This window comes from Ursus americanus, chromosome 16 (genome assembly GCF_024610735.1).
Source record: "Ursus americanus isolate L20-20 chromosome 16, mUrsAme1.1.p, whole genome shotgun sequence".
NCBI classification, from domain to species: Eukaryota; Metazoa; Chordata; class Mammalia; order Carnivora; family Ursidae; genus Ursus; species Ursus americanus.
The window spans coordinates 40,386,189-40,411,821 of NC_142142.1; the positions used below are offsets into that span (position 1 = coordinate 40,386,189).

The 25,633-nt window shown below is 35.6% G+C and overlaps 1 protein-coding gene across 5 annotated transcripts in view; it reads left to right on the plus strand.

Moving 5' to 3' along the window:
* Positions 1–25,633, plus strand: part of ARHGAP32 (Rho GTPase activating protein 32) — a 293,982-nt gene that overhangs the window by 118,764 nt on the left and 149,585 nt on the right. For 4 of the 5 annotated variants that reach the window (XM_087868278.1, XM_087868279.1, XM_087868280.1 and 1 more), the window contains exons 3-5: positions 10,568–10,659; positions 11,288–11,329; positions 11,704–11,788. In XM_087868278.1, coding sequence (XP_087724404.1) covers positions 10,568–10,659; positions 11,288–11,329; positions 11,704–11,788 — 219 coding nt within the window. The remainder of the gene's footprint in view (positions 1–10,567; positions 10,660–11,287; positions 11,330–11,703; positions 11,789–25,633) is intronic. The other variant, XM_045783742.2, reaches the window with a different exon arrangement.

Sequence of the window (25,633 nt, forward strand, 5' to 3'; positions counted from 1 at the left end):
TCCCCATGATGTCTCAGAGTATAATTTTATACTTGTAAACAACATGTAGTTTTATATCTTTTTCTTTGCATTGAACATATGCATTCTGCCTTATTATTAAGGTGCTACAGTGAAGGGAAAACTAGATATTCCCCATTGTACATTATGGGAAGTGTCATAAATAAAGGAGTTGGCTGGTTCACTGGAAGGAAGAGATCTGGCTGGTGGACATAGTGTAGGGATACCTGTGAAAGGGGAATAAAAAATACTGCTATGGAGAGGGAAAGGAATTAAATTTTCCTCTTCGTAGGGGAAATGAGTAAGGGTCATTTTTTAAAAAAGATTTTATTTATTTGAGAGAGAGAGAGCATGCGTGAGCACAAGTAGAGGGGTAGGAGCAAGGAAGAGGAAGAAACTGATTCCCTTCTAAGCTCAGTCCCAGAACCCTGAGATCATAACCTGAGCCAAAGGCAGATGCTTAACCCACTGAACCACCCAGGTACCCCAAATGAGGGTCTTGAGAGCTGCAAAATGGGTATGGAACAGTTTGTGGCATGCACATTGAAGTATGGGTTGCAAGGGAGAAAGGAGAGTTGGCTGTTACGCTGAGTCAGGTCTATGTATCTCTCACTGACTACCAACCCCACCTGCAGAAATTGCACTTTCTTCCAGGGCTTGGCTTCACATGAGCAGCATCCTCCTGTGAGCTTCCGCAAGAGTCTTGGGAGAGTGCTGAAGTCAGCGTGTTCCCTGGAGAGTGGGAGTGCTGGAAAGCAAAAACTCCTGGGGCTTTGCGTCACAGTCCTGGAAAGAGAGAGGGAGAGTTTTATTTATTTATTTTTTTAAAGATTTATTTATCTGTTTGTCACAGAGAGAGCATGTGAGCTGGGGGGAAGGACAGAGGGAGAAGGAAAAGCAGACTCCCCGCTGAGCAAGAAGCTCCTGTGGGGCTCTATCCCAGGACCCTGAGATCATGACCTGAGCCAAAGGCAGACGCTTACTGCCTGAGCCACCCAGGTACCCCAAGAGAGAGAGAGAGTTTTAATTGCATGAGAGGTAAAGGAGCCCTTAAACCCTGGGCTCATTCAGGAATTTCTAGGGTCTTACATATCCACATTATTAGTATTCGTTTTCTATTGCTGTGTGAGAAATTATCACAAATGGAGGGACTTAAAACAATACTCATTTGTTGTCTTACAGTTCTGTAGGTCACAAGTTTGGGCAAGCTGAACTGTTCTCTGCTCAGGGTCTTGTAAGGCAGAAATCAAGGTGTTTGGCTGGGTTGGCTCTCATCTGAAGACTGAAGAATCTGCTTCCTACCTCATTTAGGTTGTGGGCAGAATTGTTCTAGTTCCTAGGTCTGAGGTCCTAGTTTCTTTGTTGGCTGCCAGCGGGGAGGGGGGGGGGAGGTGTTTTCTACTATTAGAGGCTGCCTGAATTCCTTCTCACTTGGGCACTTCAGGCTTCAAAGCCAGCAGCAGCACCTCAAATCCTTATCATGCTTTAAATCTTCTTTGGATTTCATTGGGCTTCCAGCTGGAGAAAACTGCTTTTGAAGTGCTTTTGTGATTAGATTAGGCCCACCCATTTCTTATGTTCCATAAATGAGTGAAACCATATGATAATTGTCTTTCTCTGCTTATTTCACTTAGCATAATCTCCTCCAGTCCCGTCCATGTTGCTGCAAATGTTGTGTAATCGTTCTTTCTGATGGCTGAGTAATATTCCATTGTATATATGGACCACATCTTAATCCACTCATCCGTTGAAGGGCATCTCAGCTCCTTCCACAGTTTAGCTATTGTGGACAATGCTGCTATGAACATTGGGGTGCATATGGCCCTTCTCTTCACTATGTCTGTATCTTTGGGGTAAATACCCAGTAGTGCAATGGCTGGATCATAGGGTAGCTCTATTTTTAACTTTTTGAGTGACCTCCACACTGTTTTCCAAAGTGGCTGTACCAACTTGCATTCCCACCAACAGTGTAAGAGGGTTCCCCTTTCTCCACATCCTTTCCAACATTTGTTGTTTCTTGCCTTGTCCATTTTTGCCTTCTAACTGGCGTAAGGTGGTATCTCAATGTGGTTTTGATTTGAATTTCCCTGATGGCTAATGATTTTGAACATTTTTTCATGTGTCTGTTAGCCATTTGTATGTCTTCATTGGGAAAGTGTCTGTTCATATCTTCTGCCCATTTTTTGATTTGGTTGTTTGTTTCTCGTGTATTGAGTTTTAGAAGTTCTTTGTAGATCTTGGATACCAGTCTTTTATCTGTAGTGTCATTTGCAAATATCTTCTCCTATTCCGTGGGCTGCCTCTTAGTTTTTTTGACTGTTTCCTTGGCTGTACAGAAGCTTTTTATCTTGATGAAGTCCCACCAGTTCATTTTATCTTTTATTTCTCTTGCCTTTGGAGATGTATCATGAAAAAAAGTTGCTGTGGCCGATGTCAAAGAGGTTGCAGCCTATGTTCTCCTTTGATTTTGATGGATTCCTGTCTCACATCGGTCTTTCATCCATTTGGAGTTTATCTTTGTGTATGGTGTGAGAGAGTGGTCAAGTTTCATTCTTTTGCATGTAGCTGTCCAATTTTCCCAGCACCATTTATTGAAGAGACTGTCTTTTTTCCACTGGGTATTTTTTCCTGCTTTGTCAAAGATTAGTTGCCCAAAGAGCCGAGGGTCCATTTCTGGGTTCTCTATTCTGTTCCATTGGTCTATGTGTCTTTTTTTGTGCCAGTACCATGCTGTCTTTGTGATCACAGCCTCATAGTATAGCTTGAAATTTGGCAACATGATGCCTCCAGCTTTGTTTTTCCTTTTCAACAATTCCTTGGCGATTTGGGGCCTTTTCTGGTTCCACACAAATTTAAGGGCTGTTTGTTCCAGCTCTTTGAAAAATGTCATTGGTATTTTGATCAGGATGGCATTGTAAGTGTAGATTGCTCTGTGTAGCGTAGACATTTTAACTATGTTTATTCTTCCAATCCATGAGCATGGAATATTTTTCCATCTTTTTGTGTCTTCTTCCATGTCTTTCAAGAGTGATCTGTAGTTTCTAGAATATAGATCCTTTACCTCTCTGGTTAATTCCGAGATAATGCATGATTTTTGGTGCTATCGTAAATAGAATGGATTCTCTAATTTCTCTTTCTTCAGTCTCATTGTTCGTGTATAGAAATGCAACTGATTTCTGAGCTTTGATTTTGTATCCCGCCACATTACTGAATTGCTCTATAAGTTCTAGTAATTTGGGGGTGGAGTCTTTTGGGTTTTCCATATAAAGTATCATGTCATCTGCAAAGAGAGGCAGTTTGACTTCTTCTTTGCCTAGTTGGATACCTTTTATCCCTTTTTATTGTCTGATTGCTGTTGCAAGGACTTCTAGTACTATATTGAATAATAATGGCGAGAGTGGGCATCCTTGTCGTGTTCCTGTTCGTAAGGGAAAGCTTTCAGTTTTTCCCCATTGAGAATGATATTTGATATAGGCTTTTCATAGATGGTTTTTATGAAATTGAGGAATGTACCCTCTATCCCTACACTCTGAAGGGTTTTAATCAGGAAAGGATGCTGTATTTTGTCAAATGCTTTTTCTGCATCAATTGAGAGGATCATATGGTTCTTGACTCTTTTCTTGTTGATATTATCTATTACACCGATTGGTTTGCAAATGTTAAACCACCCTTGCATCCCAGGGATGAATCCCACTTGGTCTTGATGGATAATCCTTTTAATGTACCGTTGGATCCTATTAGCTAAGATCTTGTTGAGAATTTTGGCGTCCATATTCATCAGGGATATCGGTCTGTAATTCTCCTTTTTGATGGGGTCTTTGCCTGGTTTGGGGATCAAGGTAATACTGGCCTCATAGAATGAGTTTGGTAGTTTTCCTTCTGTTTTTATTTTTTGAAACAGCTTCAGGAGAATAGGTATTATTTCTTCTTTGAATGTTTGGTAGAATTGTCCGGGGAATCTGTCAGGCCCTAGACTCTTGCTTTTGGGGTAGTAGAAGGAAGGGAAGAATGAAGCGGGGGTAAACAGAAGGGGGAATGAACCATGAGATACTGTGGACTCTGGGAAACAAATTGAGGGCTTCAAAGGGGAGGGGGTGGGGGATTGGGATAGGCCGGTGATGGGTATTAAGGAGGGCACATATTGCATGGTGCACTGGGTGTTATACGCAAATAATGAATCATGGAACATTGCATCAAAAACTAAAGATATACTGTATGGTGACTAACATAATAAAAAATTATTATAAAAAACCCAAAATAGATTAAAAAAAATAATGTATTTAAGCAAAAAAAAAAAAAAAAAAAAAGAAGATTAGGCCCACCCAGACAATTATTTTAAGATCAACTGACCTGGGACTTGAATTACATCCAAAATATCTCTTCCCATCGTTACCTAGCTTCGTATTTGAATAACCAGGAGGTAGGAATCTTGGCAGGAGTTTGGGGGGTGGGTACGGTGCCTTCTTTGAAATGTTGCTTACCACAGTGTTGCATAGTTTTTCTCTGTTATATATGCTTCATAATATAGTTAACTCATGTGATAACCTTAGTTGATGAAAATTACAAACATTCCAGGAGATTTAAAACCACTAATAATTTATAAAACTATACATTTTTTTATGATTGCCTGGGAGAAATTTATGTATACCATGTGTTGTAATTGGTGTTAAATGAAAACTCTTAAAGAAATTTAAGGACTAAATAATACCGTATAATATAGAAGGTATTATTTGATGTTTCATTAATTGTTAGGACCTTAAATTTGCTTTATATTTTTCACTTTGATGTGTATCTGTAGGATTAATTTTTCCTTTTCTTTTTACTCTTGTCTTATGAGGAACTAACTTACCTAAAGAATATGAAGATCCCACATTACTTATCAGGAGTTTTGTTAATTCGTATTCTAAAGCAGTAAAGTTTAGTATCTTCTGTGCCATTTCTTTTCAATCTTAAAAATTTTTAGTCTTTCATATTTTGATAGAAGAAAGGCTGTTTCTAATAATTTTCCATTTAAGAAATCAATTGTCTTTGAACCTTTTTTCTTCCATATGCCTATGTTAAATGTAGCAGGTTTTGTAATAAAAATTCAGTTTAAATACTGTGACTAATGCACTATGGCATGTTGTTTATTGGTTTCAGTTTCCTCTGCAGTAGAATGGCTGAATGAGATTTCTTTCAGTGCTCTGATTGTATATTAAACACCTTTTCATATCCTATTTTTTTTCCTTAGTTAAAAATCTGTAATACCTATTAACATTTTGCTGGTATCTGTTACACAAAGATGGACTTTATAGACTTTGGGAGAAGATTCAACAGTAGCCAGCTTTATGGTTCTATATTGGAACACCACGTGTTACACTACTGTTAAGTCACTTCATTTACCCAGTCATGGGAGAGCTTTTCTTGGATTTGGGATCAGGATAATAGCCATTTGAAAGATTCTTTGAAGATCTGTACCAGTGGCAGGAACGGTGGAATATTTTTCTGCGTTAGGAAGCAGTAAAACAGAGAACATAAAACGTTGCCAGTTCCCATTTTTGTATGTTTTCAGTATCAAATAATGTTTTCCTGAAATGGATGAACTGTTCCCTTATGTGGTTTAACTGGTTCAGATTATGGAGAAACAAATACTGACAGTCTTTGTTATGGATGCCACAGTTTTTAAGACTGCGTTAGCTTTTTACCAGTGAAGATATACTTTGGCTTATAGTTAGCTTGTGGTCAAGTACAGCCTTAGATCTTGTTTCGTGAATTCTTGCCAAGCAGAGTGTGCACCCCCCCCCATCATACTTATGAAATGGAGTTTTGAAAATAATTTCAGGGCTTTAATTTTTGTTCTCGATGAACTTTACAGTAATTTTAGTTTGTCTTTGCAGCATGTTAAAATAAAATCTCTTCAACTTCTGTCTCTAAGAGTGTTAGTATCCCTTCTAGTTTTCTTTCTGTCTATAAATTTGATAAATATGTCATATGCTTTCATTTATCTTTTATAAAAATCTTGAGAAATTTAGGAATAAAAGAACCCTATGATCTGCTGCCTTCTTCCTGTCTCATAGTGATTTGCCATATAATTGACATTTAACATTTTTTGAGTTTTTAATCAGCTCCAAATTTGTCTAACTGTATTAGTATTGAATTACCATTTTAAAATTCTTTCCATGGGTATATCACAGAAGACTCAGCTATATGCTGGCTGTAGTTAAGTCTCAGTGTACCTTCTGCGTTTGCCTTTTCCATCGTTCTAGCAGCCTTAGTCAAGACCCCTCAACACCAAAAAAGGGGGAAATGATAAGGGCTTCTATTTAATTTCTTTGATTTATATTTGTATCTCTTATGCTGAAAACCTTAGTTTTTAAGACATTAGCAATTACTTCTTCGCTTTCATCTTCTACTTTTAATTGTTTCAGAATAATAATGCAAATATTACTGAAAATATGTTGTTTCCCTTTATCTCGGGGAGGATATATCGTATTTGAGATCTATTACTTTGCATTACTGCCATTTGAAGTAATTACAATTAGAGATTTTCTGTTATTAAGCCATTCTTGTATTCCTGAAATAAATTCAAACCCAAAACATCGAGTTTCTTTCCAGGCGTTAAACCAGTCTTGGATTCCTTGGATCTACCTCATCATGGTGTTTTCTTTTTTTTTTTTAATCTATTATTGGTCTCATTTTTCTAACTTTTAATATTCTACTTAAAATTATTGTTTTACACTTCAAGCAGAATGTAGAAACCTTGCCACCATGTAGGTCCTTTTATCTTTCTCCTTTAATATTGTAGTTTTTATAAGCATTCCATCTACATTCATTGATCAGTGTTATAATTTTTGCTTTCAACTGGCACATATATTTTAAAGAACTTAAGAGGAGATTAGCGACATGTTACATTTATCTAATCATTTATTATTTCTGTTGCTCCCTTTTTACCAGAAGACCCATGTTTTACTCTGATATCATTATCCTTCTACATGAAGAGCTTTCTTTAGCATTTCTTTTAGAGCCCATCTAGTGGTAACAGATTGTCTTAATTCTAAAAAATCTGACTGTGACCTTATTTTTATGTCTTTTCTGAAGGATATTTTCACTTGGTGTAGTTTTCTGTGTTGAGAGTTCTTTTAGCATTTTATAAATGTTATTCCACTGTCTTTTGGTCTTCTTGATTTCTAATGAGATGTCCAGTCATTTCAATTCTTATTACTCTATATGTAATATGTCTTTTTTCTCTGGCAGCTCTCAGGATACTTCTTTTATATTTGTTGTAAACAGCTCCATTATGATGTGTTGTTTTGTGGTTTTCTTTGACTTTATTCTGTTTTATTTTTGCTGATCTTGAACCTGTAAACATGTATCTTTCAACATATTTGTTATATTTTCATGAATTTGAGTTATTATTTCAAATAGTTTTTTTTTTTCTGTGACAGTGTTTCTTCTCAAAGGGTATCTATGGGTCTGTTCATATTTTTCAGTCGTTTAAAACATTTAAATATATGCTCTTATCTTTTTGTCTGTTAGGTTCACTGACTCTTTCCTCTATCATTTCCATTCTTCTCTTGAGCCAAGTCATTAGTTTTTATTTCAGATACTACATTTTTCACTTTTGAAATTTTTATTTGATCTTTTTGTATGGTTTACATTTTTCATCAAGGAATTTTTGTCTTTTCATTGGTTTCAATATCTAATGCAGTGTGTTTATTCTATATATCTGTTTCAGGGTCTTTGATAAGTCCAGCATCTGTTTGATTTCACATTTGGCATTCCTTGATTGTCTTTTCCTTTGTGAGTTGCTCATATTTTACTGGTTTTGGTGTATCTAGTAATTTTGGATTGCATCATGGACATTTTGAATATTGTGTTGTGAGACTGACTCAACTAACATCCTCTAGAGAATGTTGACTTTTTTTTTTTTTTTTTTTGGTCTTATCAGGCATCAAGCCTGGTTGGGTTCATATTGAACTTTCTCTCTGGACTTTTAGGTGGTGGTTTTAACATCAGTTCAGTTTTACAGCCTTTGCTATACTCTTATCTTTGTTAGGGATTTTGCACACACTGCTCTCGAAGGATGCTTTTCCTGGTTTCTCTACTGGAAGGGTGGTGTTCTCCAAGAGTTTTAGCCTCTGGTATTGCACATATTTTTTCCTGACTGGGCTATTGTTAGGTCTAAGTAGTGAAAGAAAAAATAAAAAAATAAGGATTACCTCTACAATCGTCATATAACAGGTTCCTTTTTAAATTGTTTCTCTATTCAGAAGAATGGGTTTTCGGTCAGAATCTTGTGTGTTCATGCTACAGCTGAAATGGTGTCAGGTCTGTTCTTGGGCCAGGTTGGAAGAGATCAAAGAGGGGGAAAAAATCTCTTGGCTTTTTTCCCCACATTCAAGGGTCAGTTTTCAAGTCCTTTGGCCAGAAAGTTGGACTTCCCAAAGAGTTTTGCTGACCCTACCTGTTACTTAAATCCTGATTCAGCCCTTCCTTGGGTCAATCCAGAAGGTAGCAGGAGTGGGGAAAAACCAGAAGCACACTGCCACTGTATTAATCACTCTTCAAGTTTTGACTGTGCTTCCAAATCTACCTGCTCTCATTAAATTTTTTAGAGCTCTCAAGTAGTTGCATATTTATATTTTATTTCATTTTGTTATCTTTAGAGTTTTTGTTGTAAATAGTGGAAGAGACTGGAAACTTCACATATTTTTTTTGAAATAAATTTTGCTGGATATAGAATTCTGTGTTGACACTTATTTAAAAAAGCAATTGAAAGTGCTTAGTCCACATGTTCTCCTTTTATTCTATTTATTCCTGCAAATATAATGTATATTCTTTTTTCCCCCTTTGGCAGCTGTTAAGATTTTCTTTTTATCAGTCCTTTTCAGCTGATTATGGTAGGCCCTGTGTAAGTTCCTGAGTGTTTATTAGACTTCAGATTTATGAAGTTGTCTTTTAATCTATTTTTTAAATATTTTTCTATTCCTGCTCTCCTTCTCCAGAGAGGGCATTTTCCTCTCCTTTTTTCGCCTTCAGTTACATGTATGGTTTTTTTTTTTTTTTCCCCAGTTACATATATGTTAAATGGCTTTATATTGTTGCGTATGTCACTGAGACTTTTCTTACGGTCTTTTTCTTCCACACACAAAAACTAAAAACCAAACAATTTTTTGTGCATTTTTTTCTTGCTACTTCTTAAAGTTCACTGATCTTTTCTTCTGCTCTGTCTATATCCAGTTACCCTTTTTAAGTCAATTTATGAATAATTTATGTAATAAATGAAAACCCACCTTCTTAGAAATTTTGATAAGAATTTAAGCACGGCAAACCTCTTTATGTCAGGTAAATTTTGGTGCACAAACTTCATAAAAGATGAGAGAATATTGTTTTAGCAAAATAAGATAATCTAGGTTGTTGCAAAATATTGTGTGATAAAGTCTTTTCAGTTGAATGAATGACTAGAGGAAAATATTTTCATTTTGTCCTTAAAAATATATTGTTCACTCTTAATCTTTAAATTGCACAATATTCATCTAGGCTTATCAACCTGAGATGTCATTTACATGATCAGTTTCACCACATTTTTAGAGTGTAGAGTTAGAGTTACCTCTTCCACCTGCACCCCAAACAGCCAATCAGTTCTCTGTACCTATGAGTTTGGTTTTTATTTTTTATTTTTTTTTTGTTTTTTTGGGTTTGTTTTGTTTTTTAGGTTTTACATATAAGTGAGATCATTTGGTATTTGTCTTTCTCTTTCTGACTTACTTCACTTAACATAATGCCCTCAAGGTCCATCCATGTTGTTGCCAATGGCTGGATTTCATTCTTTTTTAAGGCTGAATAGTATTCTGTTATATATACATTTTCTTTGCAAATCTCCTCTTAAGTCATTTTAACTACTCATCCCATATTATTCTTTCCTATTGCATCCTGTGGCATTGGCTATAATAACTCAGTTTTTCTGTTACAAATCATAGATAATATAATGTAAATTTGTTTTTTTATGATAGATATTTGGGTTTGCTGTATATTTTGCCCAGAATATGAAGACCCTTTGATCCTCCAGTTTGTTTTTAAAATCATACAGCTGAAATGTGTCACTAGAATTAAAAAATCATGTCTGAAAACTGTGGCTGACAGAAGAGTAAGCTGAAAGTATAACATATATTATAATAATATCACCTATATTGGTGTGAGAAATGCATGTTGTGATCTAATTATGTTCATATTGCCATTTTAACTTTTTTAAAATCACTGTTACCAAGATTATTTTTTTCCAGTACCCTGGGGGAGATTTTAGTTTGTGTTGAGACAGATAATATGACAGCTGATTTTGAAACTTGATTATAAGAGTATAATAATCCATATTTCACAGAAAATTTTTTCTTAAAGTATGTGAATTAGGTGAATATTTTTTCCTTATTCTTAGTAATCAAGACTCAAGTAAGTTACAGTTTTAAGGAGAGATTATTGGTATGTATTGCTGTTGGTACAGTCAGCAGAACCATTAAAATTATAGTCTGCTTTTTAAAAACCTATTTATACTAAAGGAATAGTCCTAAATCTTTTGTTTTAATTTTTTTTTAAGGCAAGAGGAGCAGATGTTCCAGAGATTCCTGGAGATCTTAGTCTTAAGACATGTGGCAGTACAGCCAGTATGAAGGTTAAACATGTGAAAAAGTGAGTATAATTTTACAGTGGGTTTTAAATGAATTTTTATAAATGGGAGTCAGTTTTTTAGGTCTCTTAAAACTTTTCTTTAGATTTCTTACTAAATGTGCTCTTACTGTCCATACATTAAATTATACTGTAAGCCTAAATTATGACTTAACAATTAGTGGAATAGATCTGAAGATTATCTACTTGTCTAAAAATATACTTTAATTTTGTTCTTGCAACAACTTTATGTCATTGGCTATTAGATTGCATTTGTTCAACGGGAACAATCCAAGTGTGTCTTTCTTGGTGCCCTTAATACATGCTTTCATTCATTTAGAAAAATAAACTTTGTTGTTTGAGATATGAGATTGCTATATCTCGGCTCTGCCTTTGAGAAAGCCTGAATTGGATGCTAGTAGTTGACTCTTATATAAAATATCTGAAGGTATCCTGTTTCAGTTTCAACAGAAAAACTATTCCATATTTCCCACTGAAGCCTTAATACCCACTCCCCCACCATCCCATTAAGCTGGCATTAAAAAACAAAAACAGAAAAACCATCTTTTCACCTAGTAGAGGGTTAGACAGCTATATGTTTTCATTGTGAATAGAGAAAAGACAAAGATAAAAATATTCGTTCTGCATCCAGACCCACTAATCCAGGACTGATGGGCTGCGACAACATTCACAGGTAAAAATCTGGTTTTATATTTTGTTGGGAATGCTGCTTCTGATTAGAAGTTGGCTCTTCACAGTTTTCATAACATTTACTGAAAACGTAGATTTTCTATGGGCCTTGCCTTGGGTCAAGGATAGGAGAGTGTAGTGTTGCTTTTTAAATTTTTTTGTTTTGTTTTGTTTTGACCTGTGCACTAAATGTAATTTTCATTTGATTCACTGTATTTCTGGAAAGGTTTGTGTGGATCTATGTGTGGCCATGCGCATGTGCTTATTAAATAGTTTTGCTTGCATGAGCTGTCCAGCCCATTTTACTTTTTCCTTAGGCTGAGTAATTTTGACTACTCCAGTATCTTGCATCTCACTTAGTTATTTCATGTACTTCAGGTTACCCTTCACTAAAGGTCACTTTCCGAAGATGGCTGAATGTGCACATTTCCATTATGAGAACGTTGAGTTTGGCAGCATCCAGGTATATTTGAAATATTTCCTACATACCGAATTAAGATATATCTATATCTCTATTCTTTTCTGTATCTCTTTTTTTAATCTATGTATCTGAGAGATAACACTTAGAAGTAGTTTTTTCTGTTGATGTCTTATTGGTGGATGTGAAAACTTTTATATTCTTCTGTTGACTAATACTTGATGCCTGATGACTCCTATTTCAAGTAGAAATAATATAATAGGATCAATATAAATCTCAGCATTTCTCTTAGATTCCTAGACAAAGTTTGCCATTGTTTTCTAGCATGAAGCATTCTAGTTGTTACCTGACTCTTATGTTGGGTCAGAGTAGTGATAGTTAAATCAGAGTAGGAGTGAAGTGGCATGGTGTGGGGAGATGTACCAATGGAGGTTTGTTTTCAATATTTTTTCTTATTGTGAGGTGTAGTGTATGTATAAATATATATATATGCATCTATATATATATAAAGCATATACATGTGTATATATAGATATATATCTATATATACACATATATATGTTATATACATATACTATAGTGTACATTTTAAAGCCCAAGCTAAGAGATAGAAATTTCCTGGGTGTCCTTCCTGTGTTGTATTTGCCTTCTCTACCCTGAAGATTACTTATACCGTGACTTTTATAATATTCATTATAATTCTTTATAGTTTTAGTATCCATATCCCTAATTAGAATGGTGTTTAGTTTGCCTGTTCTTGAACTTAAATGATTGGAATTATTATAGTCCATTCAGCAAATGCTTACTGAGCAAGTACTATATCCGAGGGGTGTTTTGACTGTGTTTGTGAGCAACAACCACAACCAAAACCGAAGCTGCCTTCTTAGAGAGCACAGCGGATGGCCAAGAAGAGAAGAGTTATGGTAAAAAGGTAGCATGTGATAAGAAGGATCAGGGGCACTGGAGGGAGGTTGAAATATCAGACCTGGGTAGGCTTCATTATTGAGTGTATTCTTTCTTCTTGCATTTAACATTGTGAAGCTGATCCCTGTAGATGTCTGTAGTTACTGTTGGTTCGGTTTGTTACTGTATATTAATCTATAGCATGCATATGACACAAGTAATTTATCCATTCTTTTTTTCTGTCTCCATTTTTTAATTATTATTTTTTATTATATGTTAGTCACCATACAGTACTTCATTAGCTTTTGATGTAGTGTTCCATGATTCATTGTTTGTGTATATCCATTCTTGTTTGTTTGTTTGTTTGAAATTTGGGTTGTTAGTTTTTTCCCTTTGTGAACATTATTGTACACATAGCCAGGTGCATATACGCAGGAGTTTCTCATGGTATATACCTAGGAATAGAATTTCAGGATTATAGCAGATCCACATGTCCAGCTTTACTTAGTAAAGCCAAACTAGTTTTTAAAGTGATTTACAAATTTATACTTCCCTAAACAGTAAATGAGAGCTGCGGTTCTGCATCCTTGCCAACTCTTGGTTGTTTGATACTTGTTAATTTTTATCCATCTGATGGGGACGTAAATCTCTCATTGTATTTTAATGTGCAGTCTCCTGATTTGTAATGCAGTTGAACATCTTTTCATATGTTTATTAGGAATTTGAGATTTCTGTTTCTTAAAACTCTAGATCAGGTCTTTTGCTCATTTTGTTTTACAGATTTGCTTGTATTTTTCTTATTCATTCATGGGAATGCTTTACATATTTTAGATGTTCTTTCATGTGGCATCTAGTCCTTTATTGTTTTTGTATATGAGCTGAAAACACTTTCTCCCACATTGTGGCATGTTCTTTCACTCTCTTTATGCTGTTGTCCTTGTATAGGCTTCATTTATTTTGTTCTTTATGTATTTTGTGTAGTTGTATGTATGCAAAAACCTAGCTTGTAATTTTGGTTTTTTTTTTTTTAAGATTTTGTTTATTTATTTGACACAGAGAAAGAGGGAGAGAGCAAGCACAAGCAGGGAGAGAAGCAGACAGGGGAGAGGAGGTGGGGGAGAAGCAGGCTTTCCACTGAGCAAGGAGCCTGATGTGGGGCTTGATCCCAGGACCCTGGGATTATGACCTGAGCCAAAGGCAGATGCTTCACCAACTGAGCCACCCTGGTGCCCCTAGCTTGTAGTTTTTCTGTCATATTTAAGATGTGCTCCCCTGCTCTGAAGTTATGAAATTGTCTTATTTTTTTTCTGTAAGTTTCATAGTTTTGACTTGAACACTGAGGTTACTTGGAATTCATATTTATAGTGTGAAAAAGAGTGATATTAAAAACCCCTAGTATGACAGCCAGTCAGAATGGATATTAACCCTAGCACTGGAGCTGAGTGCTAATGGCCTTCTCCTGTGTGATACATTGCCCCTCTAATTGTATGGATCAATGGTGGTCCACTATTTCAGTATTTTCTGTGGTACCCACCAGTCTTTTGTGAAAGGAGGCTAGGGGCATCTGGGTGGCTCAGTCAGTTAAGCGTCTGCCTTCAGTTCAGGTCATGATCCCAGGGTCCTGGGATCAAGCCCTACTTCGGGCTCCCTGCTCAGTGCCTGCTTCCCACTCTCCCACTCCCCCTGCTTGTGCTCTCTCTGTCAAATAAAGAAATAAATAAAACCTTTAAAAGAAAGAGAGAAAGGAGTCTATTTTATTATTATTTAAAAATATGACTGTATTAGAGTTCTCTGGTGATGCAGAACCAATTTTGTGTGTGTGTGTGTGTGTGTGTGTGTGTGTGTGTGTGTGTGGTGGGGGGGGGGAGAGGGAGAGAGAGAGAGATTTATTTTAAGGAATTGGTTCATGTGATTGGAGACATGGTTAAATTCAGAATCTCCAGAATCAGGCTGAAAAACGAGGGAAGGGTTGATGTTGGATTTTAAGTCCAAGGGCAGTCTGCTGGTAGAGAGCACTCTTCAAGGGAGGTTAGTTTTTTTTTTCTGTTAAAGACTTACAGCTGATTGGATGAGACCCACCCACATCATGGAGGACAATCTGCTTTACTCAGTCTACTGACTTAAATGCTAATCTCATCTAAAAAATACCTTTGCAGAATTATTTGGAATAATGTTTGACTAGAAGTTAATGTATAAAATTAATAATCATAGTTCACTCTGCCAACTTGGCATTCCTTAAACCATACTAAGTCTCTAATAAATAAAAAGGTCATGCTTCTGCCTGACATCATGATCAACTATTTTTCACAACCAAAAACATTCTAAGCATTTTCCCAGAAGAGTATAAAAGTCCTTGGGTAATTTACTCTTCTTGATATCCTATAACTTAAATACTATGATGTAAAGTTAAAAATACTTAAGTACCATGATATAAATCTTATATTACACAAGGTGATAAGAGAGAAGAAAACAAAGATACTTATTTCCCATTGTGTTCAGTGGGAGGGCAGTGATACTAAGGGATGCCCTAAGGGAGCTCCAGTATTCCAGATGTATTCTTCTTTACATTGGAGTGGCGTCCAATTTCCCCTGAGTAGGCAGGATCAGTCATCCCAAATAATGCCAAAACTCACATCTTTACCTGTTGATTTAGAGGCATAAGGAGCCCAAAGTGGCTGGGTGGCAGGGTTACTTCCAGGTCAGTGGAATTGTTATTTTGTCTTCTGGTGGAAGCATTCCTCCCTTTGGAACTAAGACGTCTAGGTTAGTAGATCATACAGTTGTGGGGACAGGAAGCACAAATTTTGCTAGTGAGTCACTATGAGTCATATTGAGTGGTCCCAATCCAATTTCCACCCCTTGATTCCTGGTTCCCCAATCTGATTAGCTTTAAAGACACTAATGACTGTTTCCAATAGTAAAGAGAGGATGGATAGTCCGTGGCATGATGGGGCAATAGAGATACACAAAATATCACCATTGGGTACTTAAAATCAAACACTTACAAGAAACGAAGTTCTGTGTAACCACATATTTGAGATCTCTGAACATTTTTCCATACTGATGAGTAAATTGAAATTTTCATTTCCCTCATGATTAGTGATGTTGAACATTTTTTCATGTGTTCATTGTCCATTTGTATATCTTCTTTGGAGAAATGTCTTCAAATCCTTTACCCATTTTTTAATTTGTTTGTTTTCTTTGATTGAGTTTTAGGACTTCTCTATATAACCTATTTGTATCTTTTGATCTAAAGATAGTCTTCTAGACAGCATATAAGTAGATTATGTTTTTTAAATTCATTCTGTCATCTCTATCATTTTTTAACTGAAGTATAATTAACGTACAGTGTTGTTAGTTTCAGGATTACAACATATTGATTTAACAATTCTGTACATTACTCAGTACTCACCACAGTAAGTGTAGTCACCATCTGTCACCCAACAAAGTTATTATAATATTGACTATATTCCCAATGCTGTACTTTTAATTTTCGTGACTTATTTATTTTATAACAAAGTTTGTACCTCTTAATCCCCTTTATCTATTTTACCTATCCCCCCACCTACCTTCTCCCCTCTGGCCACCATCAGTTTGTTCTCTGTATTTTAGAGTCTGTTTATTTTTCATTACTTTCTGTTTTTTAGATTCCACATAGAAGTGAAAGTCTTTGCTTTCCACATATAAGTGAAAGTCTATACTTATATGTATAAATACATGTAAGTATTTGTCTTTCTCTGTCTGACTTATTTCACTTAGTACCACCCTCTAAGTCCATCCATGTTGTTACAAATGGCAAGATGTCATTCTTTTACTGTTGATTTTGATATTCCATTGTGTGTATGTATGTATGTATATATATGTATCTGTGTATATATATAATACATCATTATCCATTCATCTGTTGATGGATACTTGGGTTGCTTCCATATCTTAGCTGTTGTAAATAACCCTGCAATAAACCAAGGGTTACATATATCTTTTTCATTAGTATTTTTGTTTTCTTTGGGTAAATACCCAGTAGTAGAATTACTGGATCATATGGTATTTTTACTTTTAATTTTTTGAAGAGCCTCTGTATTGTATTTCACAGTGGCTGCACCAGTTTGCATTCCCACCAACAATGTACAAGTGTTTTTGGTTTGTTTGTTTTCATATTCTCGTCAGCCATTGTTATTTCTTGTTTTTTTTTTAAGATTATTTATTTTTTATTTCTTAAAAATTTTTTTTATTTGAGAGCGAGAGAGTGTGTGTGTGTGAAAGAGAGAGAGCGAGAGCGAGAGAGCAAGCACAAGCAGGGGGAGGGGCAAAGGGAGAAGCAGACTCCCCACTGAACAGGGAGCTCAATGCTGAACTCAATCCCAGGACCTTGGGATCATGACCTGAACTGAAGGCAGACATTTAACCGACTGAGCCACCTAGGCACCCCTGATTTATTTATTTGAGAGAGAGAGAGAGCACCCAAGTGTGAGGGGCAGAGAGAGGAGAGAGAATCTCAAGCAGACTGCCCGCTGAGTGTGGAGCCTGATGCAGGGCTTGATCCCACAACCCTGAAATCATGACCTGAGCTAGAATCAAGAGTCAGTGCTCAACTGACTGTGCCACCTGGTGTCCCTATATCTTGGGTTTTTGATTCTAGCCATTCTGACAGGTGTAAGGTGATTTATCATTGTGGTTTTGATTTGCATTTCCCTGGTGATTAGTGATGTTCAGGATCTTTCCATGTGTCTGTTTGCTGTCTGTATGTCTTTTTTGGAAAAATGTCTATTTGGGTCCTCTGCCTATTTTGTAATTGATTATTTGTTTTTTAAGTGTTGAGTTGTATAAGTTCTTTATATATTTTGGGTATTAATCCTTTATTATATATATCATTTGCATGTATCTTTCCCCACTCAATAGATTGCCTTTTTGTTTTATTAATTGTTTCCTTCACTGTGCAAAAGCTTTTTATTTCAGTGTCATCTCAGTAGTTTGTTGTTTCCCTTGCCTGAGGAGACATCTAGAAAAATGTTGCTAAGGCCTGTGTCGGAGAAATTAATGCCCATATTTTCTTCTAGTTTTATAATTTCAGGTCTCACATTTAGGTCTTTAATCTATTTTGAGTTTATTTTTGTGTATGGTATAAGAAAGTGGTCCAGATTCATTCCTTTGCTTGTGGCTATTCAGTTTTCCCAGCACCATTTATTACTTCCTCTGTCGTAGATTAATTGACTGTAAGAGTGTAGGTTTATTTCTGGGTTGTCTATTTGTGGCTGTTTTTGTGCCAGTACCATACTGTTTTGATTACCACAGCTTTGTGTAGTGTATCTTAAAATCTGGGATTGTGATGCCTCCAGCTATGGTATTCTTTCTCAAGATTGCTTTGGCTGCCATCTCTGTCTTTTTTTTTTTTTTAAGATTTATTTATTTGTTTTAGTGAGAAGGGAGAGAGACAGAGACAGAGAGTGTATGAGTGGGGAGAGGGGTAAAGGGAGAGAGAGAGAATCTCCAGCAGACTCCCCGCTGAGCATGGAGCTTGACTCAGGGCTGAATGTCATGACCCTGAGATCATGACCTGAGCCAAAACCAAGAGTCAGATGCTCAACCAACTGAGCCACCAAGGTGCCCCTACCATCTGTGTCTTTTGGTTGGGGGGTGTAATCCATTCAATTTAAAGTAATTTCTGAAAAGAAAGGATGTATTTCTGTCATTTTTCTATCTTTTTTCTGTATGTATTATAGATTTCTTGTCTTTCATTATCTGCATTACTGTCGTTTGCTTTTAGTTGATTTATTTTTAATGAAGTGTTTAAATTCCTTTCTCATTTCTTTTTGCATATATTCTATAGCTGTTTTCTTTGTGGTTACCATTGGATTACATTTAATATCCTAAAGTTATAATACTCTAATTTAAAATTATACTAGTTCAACTGTAATGACATACAAAAACTATGCTTCCTTATAGCTTGGTCCCCATCCCTTTCAGTTATAAATGTCTTACAAGTACATCTTTATGTATTGTGTGTCCAAAAACATAAACTAATACTTCTTTTAAATGTATTAGCTTCTGAAATTATGTTGAAAACAAAATGTGTAGTTATAAACTGAAGTTGCAGTACTAGCTTTTATACTTAAAAAGAAGTATTAATCTCTTAAATCATGTAGAAAAAAATTGAAGTTTCAAACCGTTGTTACACTAATACTGGTTTTTATAATTGCCCACATATTTACCTTTACTGAGGTCAGGTTACTGTCAAGGGTCCTTTTATTTCAATTTGCAGGACTCCTTTTAGCATTCTTTGCAGAGTAGGTATGATGATAGTGATCTTCCTTAGCTTTTGTTTAATGTCTTAGTTTGTCTCTCACTTTTGAAGGATAATTTTGCTGGAGGTAGTATTCTTGGTTGACACTTTTATTCTTTTAGCAATTTGAATATATTGGCCCACTGCTTTTTGGCCTCAAGAGTTTCTCATAAGAAATCTGATAATCTTATTGAGGGGCCATTGTGACTAGTCAACTATGTGACTAGTTGCTTCTCTTTTCCTACTTATAAGATTCTCTCATTGTGCCGGCATGCCTTATAGATGTTTTGGGCTTGGTCACAAGCCACCACAATAAAATGATTATTGCAATCAAATGAGATTAATTTTTTGTTTCCTAGTGTATATGAAAGTTATGTTTACACTATACCATAGTCTGTTAAGTGCACGATAGCATCATCTAAAAAAATGCACATACCTTAATTAAAAAATACTTTATTGCAAAAATTGCTAACCATCACCTGAGCTTTCAACAGGTCTTAATCACGGATCACAGATCACCATAACAAATATAATAATAATGAAAAATTTTGAAGTATTGAATGAATTAACAAAATGTGACACAGAGACACAAAGTGAGCTAACACTGTTGGAAAAATGGCACAAATAAACTTCCTTAATGCAGGGTTGCTGCAAACCTTCAAGTTGTAAAGAACACAATATCCAAGAAGCACAATAAAATGAGGTATGCCTATATTTGGCTTTAGAAAGTTTGATTGTAATGTGTGTTGGTGTGACTCTCTCTGAGTTCATCTTACTTGGAGTTCATTAGCTTATGTTCATGTATTTAATCAAATTTGGGAAGTTTTCAACCATTATATCTTCTATATATTATCTCTGTCCCTTTGTCTGTCAGTTTTCTTTGAGACTTTCATAAGTATATGGGATGGAGTCCCTTAGGTCTCTTAGGCTCTTTGATGGTGTCACATAGGTACCTTAGACTCTGTTCACTTGTCTTCACTCTTGCTGTTCTTCAGACTCAATAATTTCCATTGTCCTATCTTCAAGTTGGCTGATTCTTTCTTCTGTTTGTTCGTATTTGCCCTTAATTTTCTCTTACGAAATGTTCACTGTAGTGATTATACTTTAAGGCACACAATCCTTTTTACTTCTTTTTAAAAGCAATCTTTACACCCAGTGTGGGGCTTGAATCTATGACCCCAAGATCAAGAGTTGAATACTCCACCAACTGAGCCAGCCAGGTGCTGCACAGCGCCTTTTTAGATCGTATATCTCTTTGTTGATATTTCCGTTTGGTTCATTTCATCATTTTATTGACATTCTCCATATGTTTCTTTAGTTTTTTGGGCACCTTTAAGACAGTTGTCTTAAATATTTTTCTAGTAGATCCACCATCACTTCTTTTTTAGGGAGAGTTTCTGTTGATTTGTTTTACGCTTTGAATGGGCCATACTTTACTGTCTCTTTGTATGCTTTGTGATGGTTTGTTGATTCAAACAGGACATTTTAATGTAATAATGTGGTAATTCTGGAAATGAGTTCTTACCCACCTTCCCCAGTGTTTGCTATTTTTAATTTTCTTGTTCTTCTTGTTCTTCTTTTCCTCCTCCACCTTCCTTCTTCCTTTTTTCTTCTTTCTTCTTCATTATTGTTGTAGGCTCAATCAGTGCCAAGGATTAGCGTGAGGTGAAAACTGGAGGTCTTCTCAGATATTCTCTGAGCCTATGCCTTCCCTGGTCATATTTTTCTATTTTTTCCCATATATGCAGTTCCTCTTGAATGTTCTAGTCCAATGTCTGGCTTCCTTGGAGGGGAAACAGAAAAATGAAGGAGGGAAGGGTATAGGACTTTTAAATTTCTTGGAAGTGGCTTCAGCTGTTAGGTGCTTGCAACAACATGGGGAGGATAACAACAGTGGCCATCCACCTGTTTATTTGCACCTCTGAGATCAGAAGCAGCAATTAGGGATCAGAACACAGATTCTTTGATATTTGTAGGACAAGGTCTTTTTGCTTACCCCAAGCTGATTGATGCTGCTCCTTCAGTGCGTGCATGGCTGCCTTGAATGCTGAGGGATTGCGGATGGTTAGCTGCTACTGTGCTAAGAGCTGAAATGGACTGAAATTAGCTGCAATTTACTATCCTGATGTTTCCCTGGAAGTTGCAAGCCTCCAGTAGACTCCAGAGTTACAAAATAATTGCAAGATCTGCCATCTAGGCAACTATTGCCTAGATGGGAGTTTCCTGGTGCTTTCCTACTCCACCGTTTTCCTGGAATCCTTACTTATTTATTTAAATATTTTATTTATTTATTCGAGAGAGAGAGAAAGAGATTGAGAGAAAGAGCACGAGCGGGGAGAGGAGCAGAGGGAGAGGGACAAGCAGACTGTGTGCTGAGCTCGGAGCCTGACATGGGGCTTGATCTCAGGACCCTAAGATCATGACCTGAGCCAAAATCAAGAGTCAGATGCTAACCGACTGAGCAACTCAGGTGCCTTGAATTCTTACTTATTTTTAATATAAGATTGACAATATGTTCTGAGGAGAAAATCAGTATGAAAACTTTGTTAAATGTGTCCGGAATAGGTCATCAGCTTTATGTGTGGCAGCTCTGTTATATCCCAGTAGGTTATTCATACTGCCTATTGACTCAGTTCTTGTTTTTTAATATGTCTCAAATGTGGGACAGTCTGAAGTTTGCGTAGTTTTTTTTTTTCACTCTGATCTCAGGAAGTTCTCCTAGTTTTATGGATTTCTTATGTTTGTATTTCTCGCTCTTTCTACTCCTCATATACTGAAAATATGTAACTGCAGTAAGCCGTTGTGTCCTAGAAGATGTCACTGAATACTAAAGTTTTTAAATCCAGACAAAGTTATGTTTAACTTTAAGACTTTCAGTTATAAAATGAAAATAAATTTTCTTAATCTGATGTTATCAATTCTGATTTTCAATTTTATTTAGACTGTAAAACACAATTGCTTATGAAATAATTTAGATATAAGGGTTCATTTGGGCCAGTAATTTTATTATCTTATAACGTAGAGAGGAAGTTTTCATGATCTCTCCTTTGAATTCTTGTGTTGTGTAGCTGACTGCTCAGTATCTTCACTTGGGTGACTAATCAGCATCTCAAATTTAGCATGCCGAGGACAGTCTCCCCTCAGACCTGCTCCTCTTGCTGTCTTGTCCATGTTGGTAAATAGTAAACCTGTCTTTCCAGTTCCTAAGATCGGACAAAACCTTGGAGCCATTTTGGACTTCTGTGTTTTTGTTATGCTTCACATTCAGTCCATCAGCAAAATTCTTGGCTCTATATTTAAAATAAATTCAAAAAATAAATTTCATCTTTAAAATAGATAAATAAAATTTAAAATAAATTTAAAATAAATTTAAAATAAATGAAACCTGACTACGCTTACCTGTTTCTCTTCTATCTACTGTGGTCATTTTAGGGGGATTATTTCAATAGCCTTATTTGGCACAACTGCAAGAACGAGTCTTTTAAATATAAGTCAGATCATGTCACTTGTTACTGTCTAGTTACTTCTCATCTTTTTCATAGTAAAAGTCAAATTTCTTAACATTTCCTAAAAGGATTTACCAGATCTGCCCTTAACCTCTTTGACCTCATCTCTTACTTCTTTTCCTTCTCCTTCCTTGAGACATAGTGTTTTGGCCACTGTTGCTCTTCCTCCAGTATACAGGCTCCCTTCTCAGGACCTTTGGACTTTTCCGTTTGCTCTCCTTGGAAAGCTCTTCTCCCAGACTATCCACATAACTTACTACTACCTTCCCCTCTTTGAATACTTGCTGAAATGTTATCTTCTCAGAGAGTGTACTTTCTCTACAGAAAATTGCAGCTCCTGGTCACCAACATCCCTTATCTCTCTCTCATAATTTATTTTTCTCCATAAAATCACTGTCTGGCATGCTAATTATCTTATTATTATTTATTGTATTTTTTCTACCTCAGCATCTAGAATAGTGCCTGACACATAAAAATCATTTGATGAATATTTGTTGACTGAATGGACAAATGAATTTACATTTGAAAAATAAAATTTGCTTTAAAAATGCTTTTTAAACATTTTGGTTCTTTTCAACATTTAAATATTGCTCTTATATGATAAGAAAATATTCTTTACATTACGAGTGTATATATATATATATATAAAATGAAACATCAAATAAAATGATGACATGTACAAATGCAAGTAAAATTCCCTCTCTTGTTAACCATTATGTGTCTATCTAGAATTCTTTATAAAATATATAGCAATATCTCTAGATACAGCTCTCGCTATAACCATCTATCCAGCTGTCTGTAACTGTTGAAAATATAAATGGGTTGCTATTATACATACTGCCGTGAAAGTTGCTTTTTTACTTGAAAGTGTATCTTGGATCTATTTTTTATTTCAGTAATTTGGATTTACCTCATTATTTTCAGTTATGAAGTATTTCATTTTATTATTAAACCATAATTTATTTAATCAGTTCCTCCTTGATGGATATTCTAGGTTTTATTGATGTGAGTATGTGCATTAAGTAAAATCATATTAGATGATTAGTTGGGTCAAGGGTATATGCATTTAAAATATTGACAGTTGTTTCTAAGTTTATTTTTGAAATTTGCCAATTTATGCAAGTTGTATATTTTATATCACTTATGATTTCCACTTGATTTATTTTTATTTATTTTTTTGGTATTCCTAATTATAAACTCTTAGGGGGGATTTGTCTCACTTTTTATTTCTGCAGAACTCAGCACAGTCTTTCAGTAGTAGGGGCTCAGTAGTGCTCTTGAATGGAAGATATATCTTTGTGATGTTTCTTGTTAGATATGCTGGGGAGTCAGTCATTTAACAAAACATTTATTGTGTATTGTCAGTGTTCTGGCAGCATACTGTATGTTGTAAGGATTAAAAAAATTAGGACGTTATTTCTTCTTTTGAGATGTTTAAACTTAAATGGGAGACTAAAATATGAAAGGATAATTATACAGATTAGAATCAAGATACATTACCTTGTGGTCAATTTCATGTCTTCATTTATTTGTGTGTGTGTGTGTGTGTGTGTGTGTATATTCAATAAATATGGAGAAATTAATTGTTCAGCATCAGAAAATGCTATGCAAAGGAGATATTGATTAATATTTTAAAGGAGAATAGAAATTCTCTTAGTAGAGACTGGGGCATCATGAATAAAGGCCAAGTCTCAAAACAGTATCCATGTATTCATCACATCATCATTTATAGTAAAAAGTTAGAAATAATACAGATGTGGGGTGCCTGTCTGGCTCAGTTGTGACTCTTGAAGAGCTCATGACTTTTTTTTTTTTTTTTTTTAAGATTTATTTATTTGAGAGAGAGAGAGAGCACAAGCAGGGGGAGCAGCAGAGGGGAGATGGAGAAGCAGGTTCCCCGCTGAGCAGGGAGCCTGATGCAGGGCTCGATCCCAGGACCATGGGATCACGACCCGAGCCAAAGGCAGACACTTAACCGACTGAGCCACCCAGGCCCCCCAAAGGGCTCATGACTCTTGATCTCGGGGGTGTGAGTTCAAGCCTCACATTGGTTGTAATGATTACTTAAATAAATAAATAAACTTAAAAAAATAAAAGAAAAGAAGTAATACAAATGTTTAGAAGTTGGAATGGGTTATGTAAATTATGGATTATTAATACAGGGAAATCCTATGTAGTTAATTTAAAGTCATATAGAATATTTACCGAAGTGGAAACAATATTCTTGCTATATTGATAAAGAGCTTGAACAGAGCAAGATACTGTTTCTGTAAGAAAAAAACTTAAATGTAAGTATAAAATAATTGGAAGGACTTGTACGAAAAAAATTATAATTTTTGAAAGAATGCTTTGGTAATAGAAAAGTGACTTCCATGTTTAAAGCTTAGAGCAAAGGGTTGTGATTTTTTTCTCATACATTTTTTTTTTTGTAAAATAGAATGTTTTACAAAAGTTTCTCCCTCATTTTGAAGGACAGAGTAGTTCTTAAATCATGTATTCAACCTTTTGAGTGCAGAAGAGGCACTGAGCATCCTGAAACATTCCTGTTTCTGATTTAATTTGTACCTGCTGGAATAATTCTCAAGCCCATGTGTATTTTTTCTGGTGGATTGGCAATACATATGCTTTAGATTGCACAGATGTGTTCAAATCCTATTTCAAGTCATTTTTAGCAGACCTTAGCCAAATTATCTGACTTTCCTGTTGAAATTTCAGTTCATTATCTTCATTTGTAACCTGTGGTGAAAGGTGGCATTGTCCTGTTGTGGAGAAATTATTCTGATGTGGTGTAGAGTGGGTGTGGCCAGCTGTTGGGATGTTCTCATTGCGCCATACTGTCTTGACCACTAGGGTGATTGCCAGTTAATCTTAGTTTTGTTTCCCTTGTCTTCATACTAAGAAGATGACAGCTAAGGTTCCTTTTAGCTAATATGTTGTAGATGAACTCTGAGCTTGATTTAAATGAACTGGGGATGTGACAAGGTAAAGGGGAGAAAGGATATAATAACACAGTCAAGAGAGGGTGTATCATGTCATTTCCTTACTTTAGTCTACTTTTATAGATTATGAATAAACTATCTTTAAAAATTAGTACAAAGAATTGCTCTGGTGGTAGAAATAGATTGTTGAAATATCTTTTTATTCCTGGGACACAATCTACTGGCTTAAATATCTTAAAAATAAATTCCATTTTTACTCCAT